Source organism: Oryzias latipes, chromosome 19 (genome assembly GCF_053564925.1).
Source record: "Oryzias latipes strain Hd-rR chromosome 19, Olatipes_Hd-rR_3.1".
Classification (NCBI taxonomy): Eukaryota; Metazoa; Chordata; class Actinopteri; order Beloniformes; family Adrianichthyidae; genus Oryzias; species Oryzias latipes.
Window position 1 is genome coordinate 1,160,772 of NC_136255.1, and position 12,478 is coordinate 1,173,249.

The following is a 12,478-nucleotide window of genomic DNA, read 5'->3' on the forward strand; positions in this document are numbered from 1 at the left end:
AAACAGTCAGCCAAGACAACCAAGCAATGGCTGAAGAAGAAACATATCAAGGTCATTGAGTGGTCCAGGTGCTCTCTGGAGCTCAATCCTATAGAAAACCTATTGAAAAAGCTGAAGCTTAGAGTAGCTAAGCAACAGCCACCAAATCTTAACGATTTAAGAGTCATGTGTAAAGAAAAGTGGACAAAATTCCTGATATGTGCAGAAACCTGCTCATCAACAAAAAAATTCCTCTGACCTCTGTCCTGAGAAGAAGGCTTTAGCCACTAAGTACCAACCAAGTTTTTTCAGCAATAGGGTTCAAAGACTTACGTCCATCAATGAAACGCAAATCAAATATATACATTTTTAAAGACAATTATTTTTTTTATTTTCTGTGTGATTTTCTATCCCTCACTGCTAAAATAAATGTACAATGAGGACAGACTATCAATTTTCCTCCACTGTTCACCTTTGAATACTTCTTTAGGTTAGGAATTGTTCTCGTCTGTTTCTGTCAATAAACCAAATCCAAACCCTGCTGTCTGATGAGGTTACAAGCTCATTAGATTCACCTTCGGAAAGACCTGGCTAAACGGATGAGTTCTGATCCTGGATGTAGGCAGACCCTTAAGGAATTGTTCATTTGACCCATTTGGAAGTATCCTGGACTTGCACTGACACATTGTGAGGTTTTCTTTTCTATGTGAATGAATGTGAAAAAGCAGCAGCAGCATCCTGAACAAAAGAATTCTCCAAAGTGCTGGAAGCTGACGGCAGGCCCACGACGACGCAGCAATTAAACTGATCACTTAAAGCCTGATAATCTGCATTAGCTTTCACAAATCACACACACACACACAAACCAAATCACTAACTTCAGTCAAAGACAGGCCTGGGGTGTTGATATGGGCGAGCATTTTTAACAAACACACCTTCAGCCGACCACACGTCACCTAAAAGTGCAACCATCACAGAACTAATCTGATAAAGTGGCTTCAGTCTATGATCTGATTCAGTTATGAGGGACACTCATTGCTGTCAGACACTCTAAAGGCTGGTATCCTGGGATGGATCAGAACCATAACTGGAGCAATGTTATGATTCAGTCACAACTGCCTATATGGGTAGGGCTGTCTGCGGGCGTGAAATGGGCACATCTGTACAGGGCACCATGGTGACCCCCATTCAATTATAAGACCGTAGACAGCTGCGTGTTCCTGTAGAGCAGAAATGTTCATGCAGTTTTTCTACAGGCATGCTGTGAGCGACAGGTCAGAGTAAACACAACACTTCAGGGTAAGTAAGGGTGAAGTAGGTGAGCCGCAGGCGTGTCAAATAGATTTGACCTTTTTTCACCCCCCAATACCTGTGCACTGCGCAAGGAGCCTGTTGGTGCTGATCAAATGATAAGTGTGCACTGATTGAGCTTTTTCTTTCCAACCTGACCATTAAAATGTAGTAAATTAGAGAGAGTGTAGTGAGTAGACGTTCTACAGGCGTCCTCTGTGGACTTGCGTATCACCTGGACACCCTGTGTGCTCGCAGTCAGGACGGACCCAATGCACACACTTTACTACTACTAGAGTGCAGCTTAAGGACACCTTACAGCTGTACATCATAAGAGCAGGTATCTTACATTATTATTACAAATGTTTCACAACACATTTACAACATGCACAACAAAGGTATGTACCATGTTCCTTGCGTCCCTTAAAGTCGCCATACAAGCCTCAATGGAACTGAGAGACACACCTGCACTCACCTCTCTACGACCTCCCACAGGCCCAGACAACCCAAAAATCAGCAGCACTCGTACAGGGCTCCCCTATATTATGCATGCATGTGATTAATGCACAAATGACACGAGCAGCTGAAGTTTCAGATGAACTTTGTACAAGAATGTCTCACTTTGGCTGAAAGAGGCCTTCTCTGTGAAGGGGACACGATTATGGAAGGACTTTCTAAATGTTGCTCATTCTTCTCCCATCAGAGGTGGCCGTGGTGCAGCGCTGGGGCGTCACGGCGGCTAAAGAAAACAGGCAGGTGTTTTGCTCAGACTTTCACTTTAAACCCTCCCACCACTCCAACTTCTAAGATCTTTATTTTGTATTAGATGGGCATTTGGGTGAGGGCGCCACTCAAAACTCATCAAGCAACTAAACAACAAAGTTTTGACAACCTTCTCTGGACTTTATCTCATCGGGTTTCCTCTTCAGATGTCATTGGATCATTTCTGCAGCAAAATGTACAGATTTATGATAGTGTGCTTCATCTGTGCTCATCCTGCTGCTTCCATTGACTCCAAACTGAATATCTTAGACTGCAGAGAGGATGACTAAGCTTTTATGTGAGGAAGAGCTGCACCCTCCCAGGATTACTGCTTGCATATTTAATCTGCTCCTGTCTGTGTTGTGCTGCTTCCCACAAATGCTCAAGAGTTGAGCAGAAAAAAAGCAAATAAAAGAAGGAACTGGGGGGAAAACGGATTTCTGACTTTTGAAAAAAATTCTCCTATGATCATATTTCACATTTCAATAACTTCCACATATTTGAAATGTTCTTACATGTTAGTGTCTATCATGGGTCACTTTTCGTTTTTCAAGGTCATTAGTCTGGAAGTCAAGGTCATGTCTAGAGTGGGAGCTCGCCATTATTTCAATGTCACATTAGCCTGCTGGTCATTTTTGGGATTTGTTCAAACATTTTTTGGACAAGGATTTCTCCAGTCATGTCAGGAGAAAGCAGCTGGAAAAGGGGAAGAGTAACAAAGCTGGAGGTGAGGTGATAATAACTTCAGAGTCCAAAGGCGTTCTTCAGCTATGTGGGGTCTGCAGCACCTCCTGAACCACACCAGAGCAAAGTTCTAGCACAATAGAAGACATTCTGTCTCATTCCAGAACCTATAAAGTATCATCATTCTGACCTGAAGCTCTATAGACTGATTGCCTTAACTTCAAACATGAAAATCTTGGAGAGACTAATATTGGTCCACTTAAGTAGACAAATAAATTGGAGCCAAAGATCCCGTTATAGACCGGCATCAACAGACCGGACAAAACAGGCCACACTGTGAGAGCCAAATCCTTTGATTTCTGCATTAAATCAAATGAAAATGGCACTAAAAATCAATGCATGTTATTTAAAAAGTACCTTTCAAAACACCAAAGGACACCACACACAGGGTTAGATTCAGCATTAAAAATCAACAGTTACAATATAAAAAACAGGCAAGATATGGACATAGAATGATTTTTAAAAAAAACAGTTTTCTACTCCTGGTGGGGCTGAGATGGACAAGAGGAACGGGGAAGTGGGGGGGAGACTATCGGAGAAAGAAGGTGAAGGCAGCAATGTGGAGGAGGACAAAGAAGAGAAGTGGTGCAGAGTTCTGGAGCATCTGGAGTTTATGGAGGAATTTTGTTAAAGCCCCCCAAAAAAACGAGAGTGGCAGTCAATAATTCAGGAATGAACAAGTGCAGAAGCAGAAAGGGAGGTGGGAAAGAGTCAGTAGGCCCTCTGAAGAGGACAAATGAGGTCACACGACCTGGGACTTTATGATACAGGGGTGCTATGACCCAACTCTTAAGATGAGGAAAATCACAAAGGTTCCAGGAGGTAGAGGAGCACAGTTGATTTGCCAAATAAAAGATTGACACAATCTTTTCACATGTAATGATCCTTTGTTAAGGTGAAAATGGACACGTGAAGAAATTCCAGCCACAGGTCTGTAAATGTTTCGGGGTAATAAAGAGCCATATCTTTCCTGTCTTGCTCTCTAGTATTTTACGCTGCTTTCCATCGATTATCTGCTTTATTTACTTCTGTTTACCTTTACTGCTATACCCTGCAGTTTAGTAGTGTAGTGGTCAGCACTCTAATGCCTTGGTTCAAATCCGGGCTGGGCCTTTCCATGTGGGGTTAGCATGTTCTCCTCATGCAAACATTCCTGGGTTTTCTATGGGAACTCCAGTCTCATTGTGAAAATGTAAAAGCATTTCTATCAACCATTTTATTTGTCAAATTAGATATTTTTAGTTGAATTTTACTACACATTTACCAGAGAACTTTTTTTAAATCAATGTCAAATACCATTTTCTTTATTATTTTAATGAAGGGACAGAAGGAGGGGTGTTGAAGAAGACAGCACCGCTTTTTTTGTTCTTCTTCTCGAAGAAGAACAAATAAAGCCGTTTCTCTAATTGTATTTTTTTTTTCATTTTATGTTTGAGTCAACTAATGCAGCTTATTGTGAAAATGAAAAAGTATTTATGGTAATGACTTTTATTTTGAAATACGAGACACATATGCTTCTATAATGGGACACTTTTAGAATCTAAATATAAAATGTAGTTAAATCCTCAGGCTATCCTCATCAAATGAGCCTTTAAAAAGAAAGCCGAGTCTTTACAATCATTGGGTTGCTATTTATCTGAGGTAGAAACAACACGGACATAACTGTCTCCAAAATGTAATTTGACTATGAAATTCCAGTAGAAGGCATTGCTCTCTAAAGGTGGGTGGAGAGCCCCGCCCCCTGCCCCAGGTAGAGGATTTTAAGTACCTTGAGGTCTTGTAACTAAATAAGGAAGATTGCGGGACGAGACCAACAGGTCAGGTGAGCTGGTTTGGAGAGGATTCAAACTTTGTGAAGCTCAAAAGGTCCCAGTGCTCAAACCACCACGTGTCCAGGTCCATGTAAAGTTCACCAAATAGCATCTGAATGATCCAGAGGAGGATTGGGAGAATGTCATGTGGTCAAATGTAACCGGGATAACTTTTATCTTTCTCTATAATAGCACAAAATCTGTTCAAGTGTTACCATACCTGGGAGATCTCTAACGAACTGCTGCATTACACTCCAAGTCATAGCCTCTCCTTCCTTCTTCTTTTGACCCCCCTATATGATCCAAAGGGTACTGTTGCCCTCCCCTTTCTGTACGATCTCCTGTCAGAGAGGTGAGTCCCATCATCCTAACATAATTCAATTCAATTCAATTTTATTTGTATAGCCCAAAATCACAACAACAGTCGTCTCGATGGGCTTCGAAGTAAAACATGAACTCAAAAGGATCACGAATACAAAGAGTTCAATAGAAAAATACTAAAATGAACTAACAAACTGACTAAGCTATACTGGCATCCCTGCCCTTAGACCCCCCTTCGCGGTAAGGAAAAACTCCCAAAAAAACGGATTCCGTAAAAAACGAAGAAACCTCAGGGGTGCCCACATGAAGGAGGGATCCTCCCCCAGGACGGACAGGCGATTTACCAGAAATCTTAGAGAAGAATTAACTTATCTAAATCTACAACTACATATATAAAAGTCCAGCAGACGAGCTTCATCCAGCCGTGGTTGGGGGGACAGTCAAAGGCGCGAGTCGAGCCAGAGACAGGAACCACAGCCAGGTGTAGGAGCAGGAGCAAAGGCGAGGTACTCGGTCAGGTACAGAGCAGAGACGAGCCAGAGATGAGCCAGAGGCAGGAACCACAGCCAGGTGTAGGAGCAGGAGCAAAGGCGAGGTACTCGGTCAGGTACAGAGCAGAGACGAGCCAGAGATGAGCCAGAGGCAGGAACCACAGCCAGGTGTAGGAGCAGGAGCAAAGGCGAGGTACTCGGTCAGGAACTGGAGCACGGATGAACCAACTGGAGTCTGGAAGCACTCCCACTCCCCAGGAGGGAAAGAGGGACAATACATGAATCACTGCACCAAACAGAGGCATGGAGAACTAAATGATGAATAATGATCAAGAATAGAGGATAGGAAGGGTAGAAGTAAAAACAGGAAAGAGGACAGAACCCCAGTGCACCATAGTTACCCCAGCTTCAACTTCTAGCAGCCTTTTAAAAGAAATAGTTATTAAGTTTAATTTAAACAAATTAACATTAAGTTAAATAATCTCTAAATACTAACTAGTCTGATAATAAGCCTGTCCACAGAGGAATGTTTTCAGTCTAACTTTGAATGTAGAAACTGAGTCGGCCTCTCTTACATGAGCTGGGAGTTTATTCCATAAGACAGGGGCTTGGTGGCTAAACGCTCTACCTCCAACCGTACTTTGACTAATTCTAGGAACCACAAGCAGTCCTGCTTACAAATTACATAACATAATTTGTTATCCAAATCCATCCTGTTGTTTATTGTCCTTTTTGGTGTTAATTTTTATTTGTATTATTACAACAATATTTGTTTCTAACTTGTGATGTGATGATTACAAGGTTTGATGGTTTAGGAGAGATATTTTGGGGGTTCACTGTTAAATCTTAAATTTTGATGTGTGTTGTTTGTGTAGGAACTGGAGTGGACAGGATCATACAGTGTATTGTTTTCTGTTTGTTACCAGAAATAAAGGGAGCCTTCTCTCCAGGAGTTAACATTGTCACGCCAAATAATTAACCAGCACAACGAAGAGAGCGACCGGTTACACAAATGAAACAAAAATGGGAGAAGAAATGCTTTTCTGCAAAGAGGACAAGATGACTGATTATTACTTAAATAAAACATTAATATGTTAAGAACATTGTGGATAGGACAAGCTGGGTCTTCCAAACTCATCGCCCAGGCAAAGAAGAAGTAGCTATGTAGAAACATCTCAAGGTTCTGGAGTGTTCTAGCCAGTCTCTGGACCTCAATCCAATACAGAATCTGTGGAGGAAGATGAAAGTCTGTGCTGAGCAACAGCCTCAAAACATCCCAGTTCTTGAAAAATGGACCAAAATCGCAGCTTAAGAGCAAACCTGCTAAAGATCTACAGGAAGTGTTTCAGGAAGTGTTTGACCTCTGTCAGTGACAACCACAGTAACATAACAAAATATTCAGCTGAACTTTTGTCATTGATCAAACACTTTTCTGCCCCAATATACAAATACTTTAACAATCAGTGTGATTTCCTGAATTACTTTTTACATAAAGGCCGCATTTCCACTGCATGGTTCAAGTGACCCAATTCCGATCTTTTCCTCTCATGTGGCACAGATCGGATATGACCGGTGAACATGTAAGCAGGAAAAAAGCGCATGGATTCCGTTTTTCTCAGATCGGATACAGGCCTCATTCATGTGTGGAAATAAATCAGATACGAATCGGATACATGCATTAGCGTGTCCCATGTAAGCAGACAAATCGGATATTCCCCAGTAAATGCGAGGCGTACGTCAGTGACGTCAACTCAGGACACCATCAACAGGGATCACATGATTCAGGTGCTTTTGTGCACTGATTTTGCTGTCAGCTGTTCCCTGTCAGCCTCAGGCTTCAGACCGTAGTCGGAAACCGCTGTTATTTCCGGTCCGGTCCCGGTCGGGACGCAAACGGTAACCAATCAAGCAGGACAGCGTTGCTCTGGAACAGGCTAGAAGCCGGTTATATCTTTGCTTGTGTTGTTGCGGAGTGGGGGCGTGTATGATGGGGACGGCGTGTGGTGTGTGGGTGTGTGTGTTAAGAGAGGAGAGGGGGTGTGACCGCGGAGCGGGAGAGTGTCGGAGAACCGTAAATTAAAAATAAGGTGTCTCCCCCAAAAGTTTTGGAGTCTTTCTTAACCCACTCTGGAGGCTGAGGGTTCAGAACGGGAAAGTGAACCCCGAAGGAGAATCCGCCTTCGCCCAGGAGAAAATCTCCCGTGCGTTTCTGACCACAGTCGGAAAAAGAGAAGTCATCGCGCAGGAAAGATTCAACACTTGGATCAAACTGTTAGTACAGCACGTCTGCAAACACTTCCTCATTCAAAATTCAGAGAGTGCCGAGCAGCCCTCCTTTTTTTCCTCTCCCCTCTGGAGCGCCCAAGGCAACGCCTCCTTCGTCGCTGCGTTGCCTCCATGACAACCGCAGTCACAAAACTCAGAAGGAGGTCCGCGGAAGGCGGAAATGCTGCTACGTAGTCGTCAGGATGTCTACGTTTGATATTTTCAGTATTGTATAGTGTAAATGCAAAAATCGGATACGGGTCACTTTTAAAAGATGATGTAAGCGGGTCGTCAAAAAAATCGGATATAGTCAGAAAATCGGATATGAGCATCAAGACCTGCAGTGGAAATGCAGCCTAAGTCTCCGACAGTTAAAGTGTATCTATGATGAACATTATAGAACAACCACTAGTTTTCAAGTGGAACAACTTGGAGAATTTGTGACCAACAAATAATTTTTGTACCACAGTATATTCATACCAACAAACGTAATCAAAAAAGAATATACATTGTATACATCACACTTAACTGCACACATACAACTATCTGCATGTGTGCAGATGTGTACAAATAAAAATGTGCCTACTAGAGTCTTCCTCTCTACTAAATGTACAATGAGTGGTGTGGACCCCAGACCCCCCTGCACAGAGCCCACAGCAGGCAGTAAGGGCCTCCCACTTCCCCACCCCAAAAGTACCCAAAGAACCTTAATCCCCTTGACAACCCAATACAGCCACTTAGGACAACACAGACTATCGCGCAAGAGCGTAGAGGCATGGAAAGCACAAGTCCCAGCCCGGACAAAGGCTACAGACCCAGAAGGCCATGGCCATGTCGAAGGCTACACATGCTAAAGTTCCCTTACAGACCAAACAAAAGGCTCAAAATTGCTCGTGAGTCCTGAACAACAACCATCGTTTCTAGAAGCAGTCTGTTGGAACTCCAACATAAATGGTAAATGGCGTTTACTTGTATAGCGCTTTCCTAACTTCTCAGAAGGCCCAAAGGGCTTCCAGTCACAGTCCCATTCAGCTACGGATAGTGGCTCTGATGCCCAACACTGACACCAACCTATACTCACCAGGAGCATGGTGGGCTTCATTGTCTTGCCCAAGGACACTTTGACACATGGGCGGGCAAGGCAGGAACCAAACCAGCGATCTTCCGATCAGAGGTCGACCAATCTACCTCTACACAATGGCCGCCCCGCATGCAGATCACCAGCCAGCCCCCAGAGAGGTGTGACACGGGACAAAGACAAGGACAACCCCTTCTTCTCCAGAGACACCCGACTGGGAGAAAGAGTTTCAAACCAAGGCCAGCCAGGCTCCAGTACTGACCAACCCATCACATGCTGGAGGGGACATGAAAACAGCCTGCTGGGTCCAAGACCCTCTCAGGTAAGATGTAATATCATCTCCAAGTCATGAATCACTGGGATTACCTTTCCCAAGTGGAGATGAGTCCATGGGTGGCTGTGGTGCAGAGGTAGAGTGGTCAGCCTCTGAACTTCTGATCACCGAAGATCACCAGCTCGATTTCTGCCCTGCCCGCCTATTGAAGTGTCCTTGAGCAAGACACTGAGGCCCACATTGCTCCTGGTAGTATAGTGCCAGTGTTAGGCAGAAGAGCCACCATCAGGGGCGGCAGGGGCGTCCATTGATCGAAGGGTCGGTGGTTCGATCCCCGCTCCCCCCAGCCAACTGTTTATTGTGTCTTTGGGCAAGACACTCCACTGTGGCTCCACTGTGGCTCCACTGGTGTGTGAATGTGTATGAATGTCCCGGTGATGGTCACAGGGGCCGTAGGCGCAAACTGGCAGCCACGCCTCTGTCAGTCTGCCCCAGGACAGCTGTGGTACATCAGTAGCTACATCACCAAGAACGAATGAGGAGTGAATGAATAATGGACACAATGTAAGCACTTAGAGCACCAAGAAAAAGTGCAATTAATCTAATCCATTATTATTATTATTGTGTGAATGTGTGTGTAGAGCTGTGACGGTGTCGGATTTTTCATCACCGCGGTGATGAACCACCAGGGGGCGCGGTGTCGCGGTTAACCGCAGCCCCCCCCCCCCCCCCCCCCAAAAAAAAAAAAACAAAAAAAAAAAAAAAAAATACAATTACAACGTAGTATTCTTTATTATAAAATAACAGTAACAACTAACTACTACCAAACTAATGAACTAACTATATATAAAGCCCATATAGGTGTTGTGGGTTGACTGTGACTGTGTGGGTCAGCGCTGCATGTACGTAGGAGGAAGGTGCGCACATGTTTGTTGGTGGTGCGTGTTGATCCCTCTGCAGCGGACCGCTCTCTAGCTGCACGCGAGCCTTCACCCGTGCTCTTTGGCACACACATTTTCTCAGAATATTAAATATTGCCCAGTAATAAACAGACTGCAGACACTTTTTTCACTTTTCCGGTAGCCATGAAGAACACGGGCCAGGAGGCTCCGCCTTTGTTTATACAGACACGTAACGTTACGCTGCAAAAAATAGTTCCCAAACAAAACATGTAGTGATATTCATGGAAATCTAACAGCGCGCGTTCATGTTTGGAGTGAAGGTGAACCCTAATAACCCCCCCCCCCCCCTCCCTACACACAAAATCCTCCGGCGGGCGGCCGTTTCGCGCGCCCTTAAGAACGCATGCAGCTTGAAACGGAAATGAATACAATGTAAATTAACAATTAGAACGCGGTAAATTTGTCATATTTCCTCGCGAGACGAAAACTTCTGTTGTAGAATGAGTTTGTGTGCTTCTGAAAGCGCGCTCCTGTGTGTAAAGGGAGCAGCGTGGCACGTGCAGCGCGGAGGCACTGAGAGCGCGCGCCTATGAGAGAGAGCGGTGGGAGAGAAGGAGAAAACAGTCTGAAAGAAAGAAGGAAAGTCTGAACACAGGACTAGCAGAAAAAGTCAATTATCAGGAAAGATGAATGTGTTTAATGTGTTTATTATGGCTCCATTGACGCGCCATATGCAAAACTTAACAAAAACAAACAAAAAAAAAACGTGCGGTGATACGGTTATCGTCACATCCCTATGTGTGTGTGCATGGGTGAATGGGACTGTGACTGTAGGGTGCTTTGGGCTTTTAAGGAAGGTAGTAGAGTCCTGCATAAGCAAACGCCATTTACCTGGTCCAAAGAGCCAATACACCACGGACACATCCCTGCAATTCAATTCAATTCAATTCAATTTTATTTCTATAGCCCAAATTCACAACAACAGTCGTCTCAATGGGCTTCATACCAGTAACTGTAAGGTAAACATACTATCAAAAAGGATCATAAATGCATAGAATTCAATAGGATAATAAACTTTAACTAAACAGACTAAACTAAACTGGCATCCCTGCCCTTAGACCCTCCTTCTATAGGGAAAAACTCCTAAAAAAAACGGATTTCGGAAAAAATGAAGAAACCTCAGGGGGGTCCACATGAAGGAGGGATCCTCCCCCAGGACGGACAGGCGATTTACCAGAACTCATAGATAAGAACTAACTGATCTAACTCAACAACTACATATTAAAATGGTCCAGCAGATGATCTTCATCCATGCTGGTGCCTCCTACATGGGATGGAGTAGATTCTCCTTTTGCATTTGAGGGCCTTCAAAATGCTTTCTCTGCACTAAACAATAACAACCTGGACACGTGGATAAAGCAGATTTTTAAGCCAAATTGCAGTTTAAAATGTTTAGAGCCAGTATGGTGATGCGTAAAAGACATTGTGCACATTCTTCAGATGCAGGAAGAATAGTTTTCCTTTAACTTTGGTGATGCTGCACTGTGGTGGAAGAGGAGGAGTGAGGATCAGCACACGACCTGCAGCAAACAAAGCGGCTCTATTATTAACTCATTACCTGAACTGACATGTCATCATGAGCTCACAGTCAGATTATGCTGCGCGTGCGTGCCTTCATGCATCCATGCACGCCGTGCACCAAAAAGCTAAGTGAGTGAAATTATATAAAGAGATCAGGAAGATGTTTTTATTGTTTTATTGAAAGAAGAACACTGAACCTTAAGTCACTTTGACTTGTTTCTGTTAGGATCAGACTGAAACACCTGCACGAGCCGTGACTTGGCCACGTGAAAGGAAAAATACTCCTTAAATGTGTGACTTCAAAAATAAACACTGCTGTCATCTGAAGGAGAAAGGAAAAGAAGAACCGTCAACTTTGTTCCTTATTTTTCCAAGCGTGTTCCCAAAAATATTTGAAGGCGACCATTGAACCACGCTGGAAAAGGAGCACAACCCCACAATGACAACACGAACTGAAGACGCGCGCGTGCAAGCAGCAACAAACAATCATGTCCGTATTACTAACACGCAAACACGTTCTGGTGACCCGCGACTGTCTTAAAGGGGGCGGGGGGCACTCACCAGTACAACAGCGACAGTCCATCGAAGCGTTCCGCGTCCTGGGGGAGGAACGGCATCGCCGCCGCGGGGGTGTGACTGACCCCGCCTCACAAAAACACACAGATGAGCTCGGCGGCTCCGAGCGGCTCTCTGGCTGAGAGCGCGCGCGGCGCCGGGGCAGCTAGCAAATCCTCCTGCAGGCGCGCGCGCGCTCTTATCTTTTCCCGCTAATCCAAGTTGAACGCTCCCGAGAGCAGGTGAAAACTTCAGGAAAGGAACGCGCCGCTGCTCACGGACTAAGGTCAGCAATTATCAGAAAGGAAAAAAAAACAGTTTAACATTCAGAAACATAAAAAATTCAGAGAGTACGACGCTAATAAACAATTTACAGCTAAAAAACTTTTGCTTTCATTTATCTATATGTAAAGCAGGTTTGGCGT

At 44.2% G+C, this 12,478-nt stretch overlaps 1 protein-coding gene across 3 annotated transcripts in view; it reads right to left on the reverse strand.

The window, feature by feature from the left end:
- stxbp4 (syntaxin binding protein 4) overlaps window positions 1-12,238 on the reverse strand; it is a 42,271-nt gene extending 30,033 nt beyond the window's left edge. For 2 of the 3 annotated variants that reach the window (XM_020712133.3, XM_011488559.4), the window contains exon 1: window positions 12,060-12,235. In XM_020712133.3, the coding sequence (XP_020567792.1) occupies window positions 12,060-12,115 (56 nt within the window). In that variant the 5' untranslated portion in view covers window positions 12,116-12,235. Of the gene's footprint in view, window positions 1-12,059 lie in introns of all 3 variants that reach the window. The other variant, XM_078937710.1, reaches the window with a different exon arrangement.
- Between the last annotated feature and the right edge of the window lie 240 nt (window positions 12,239-12,478).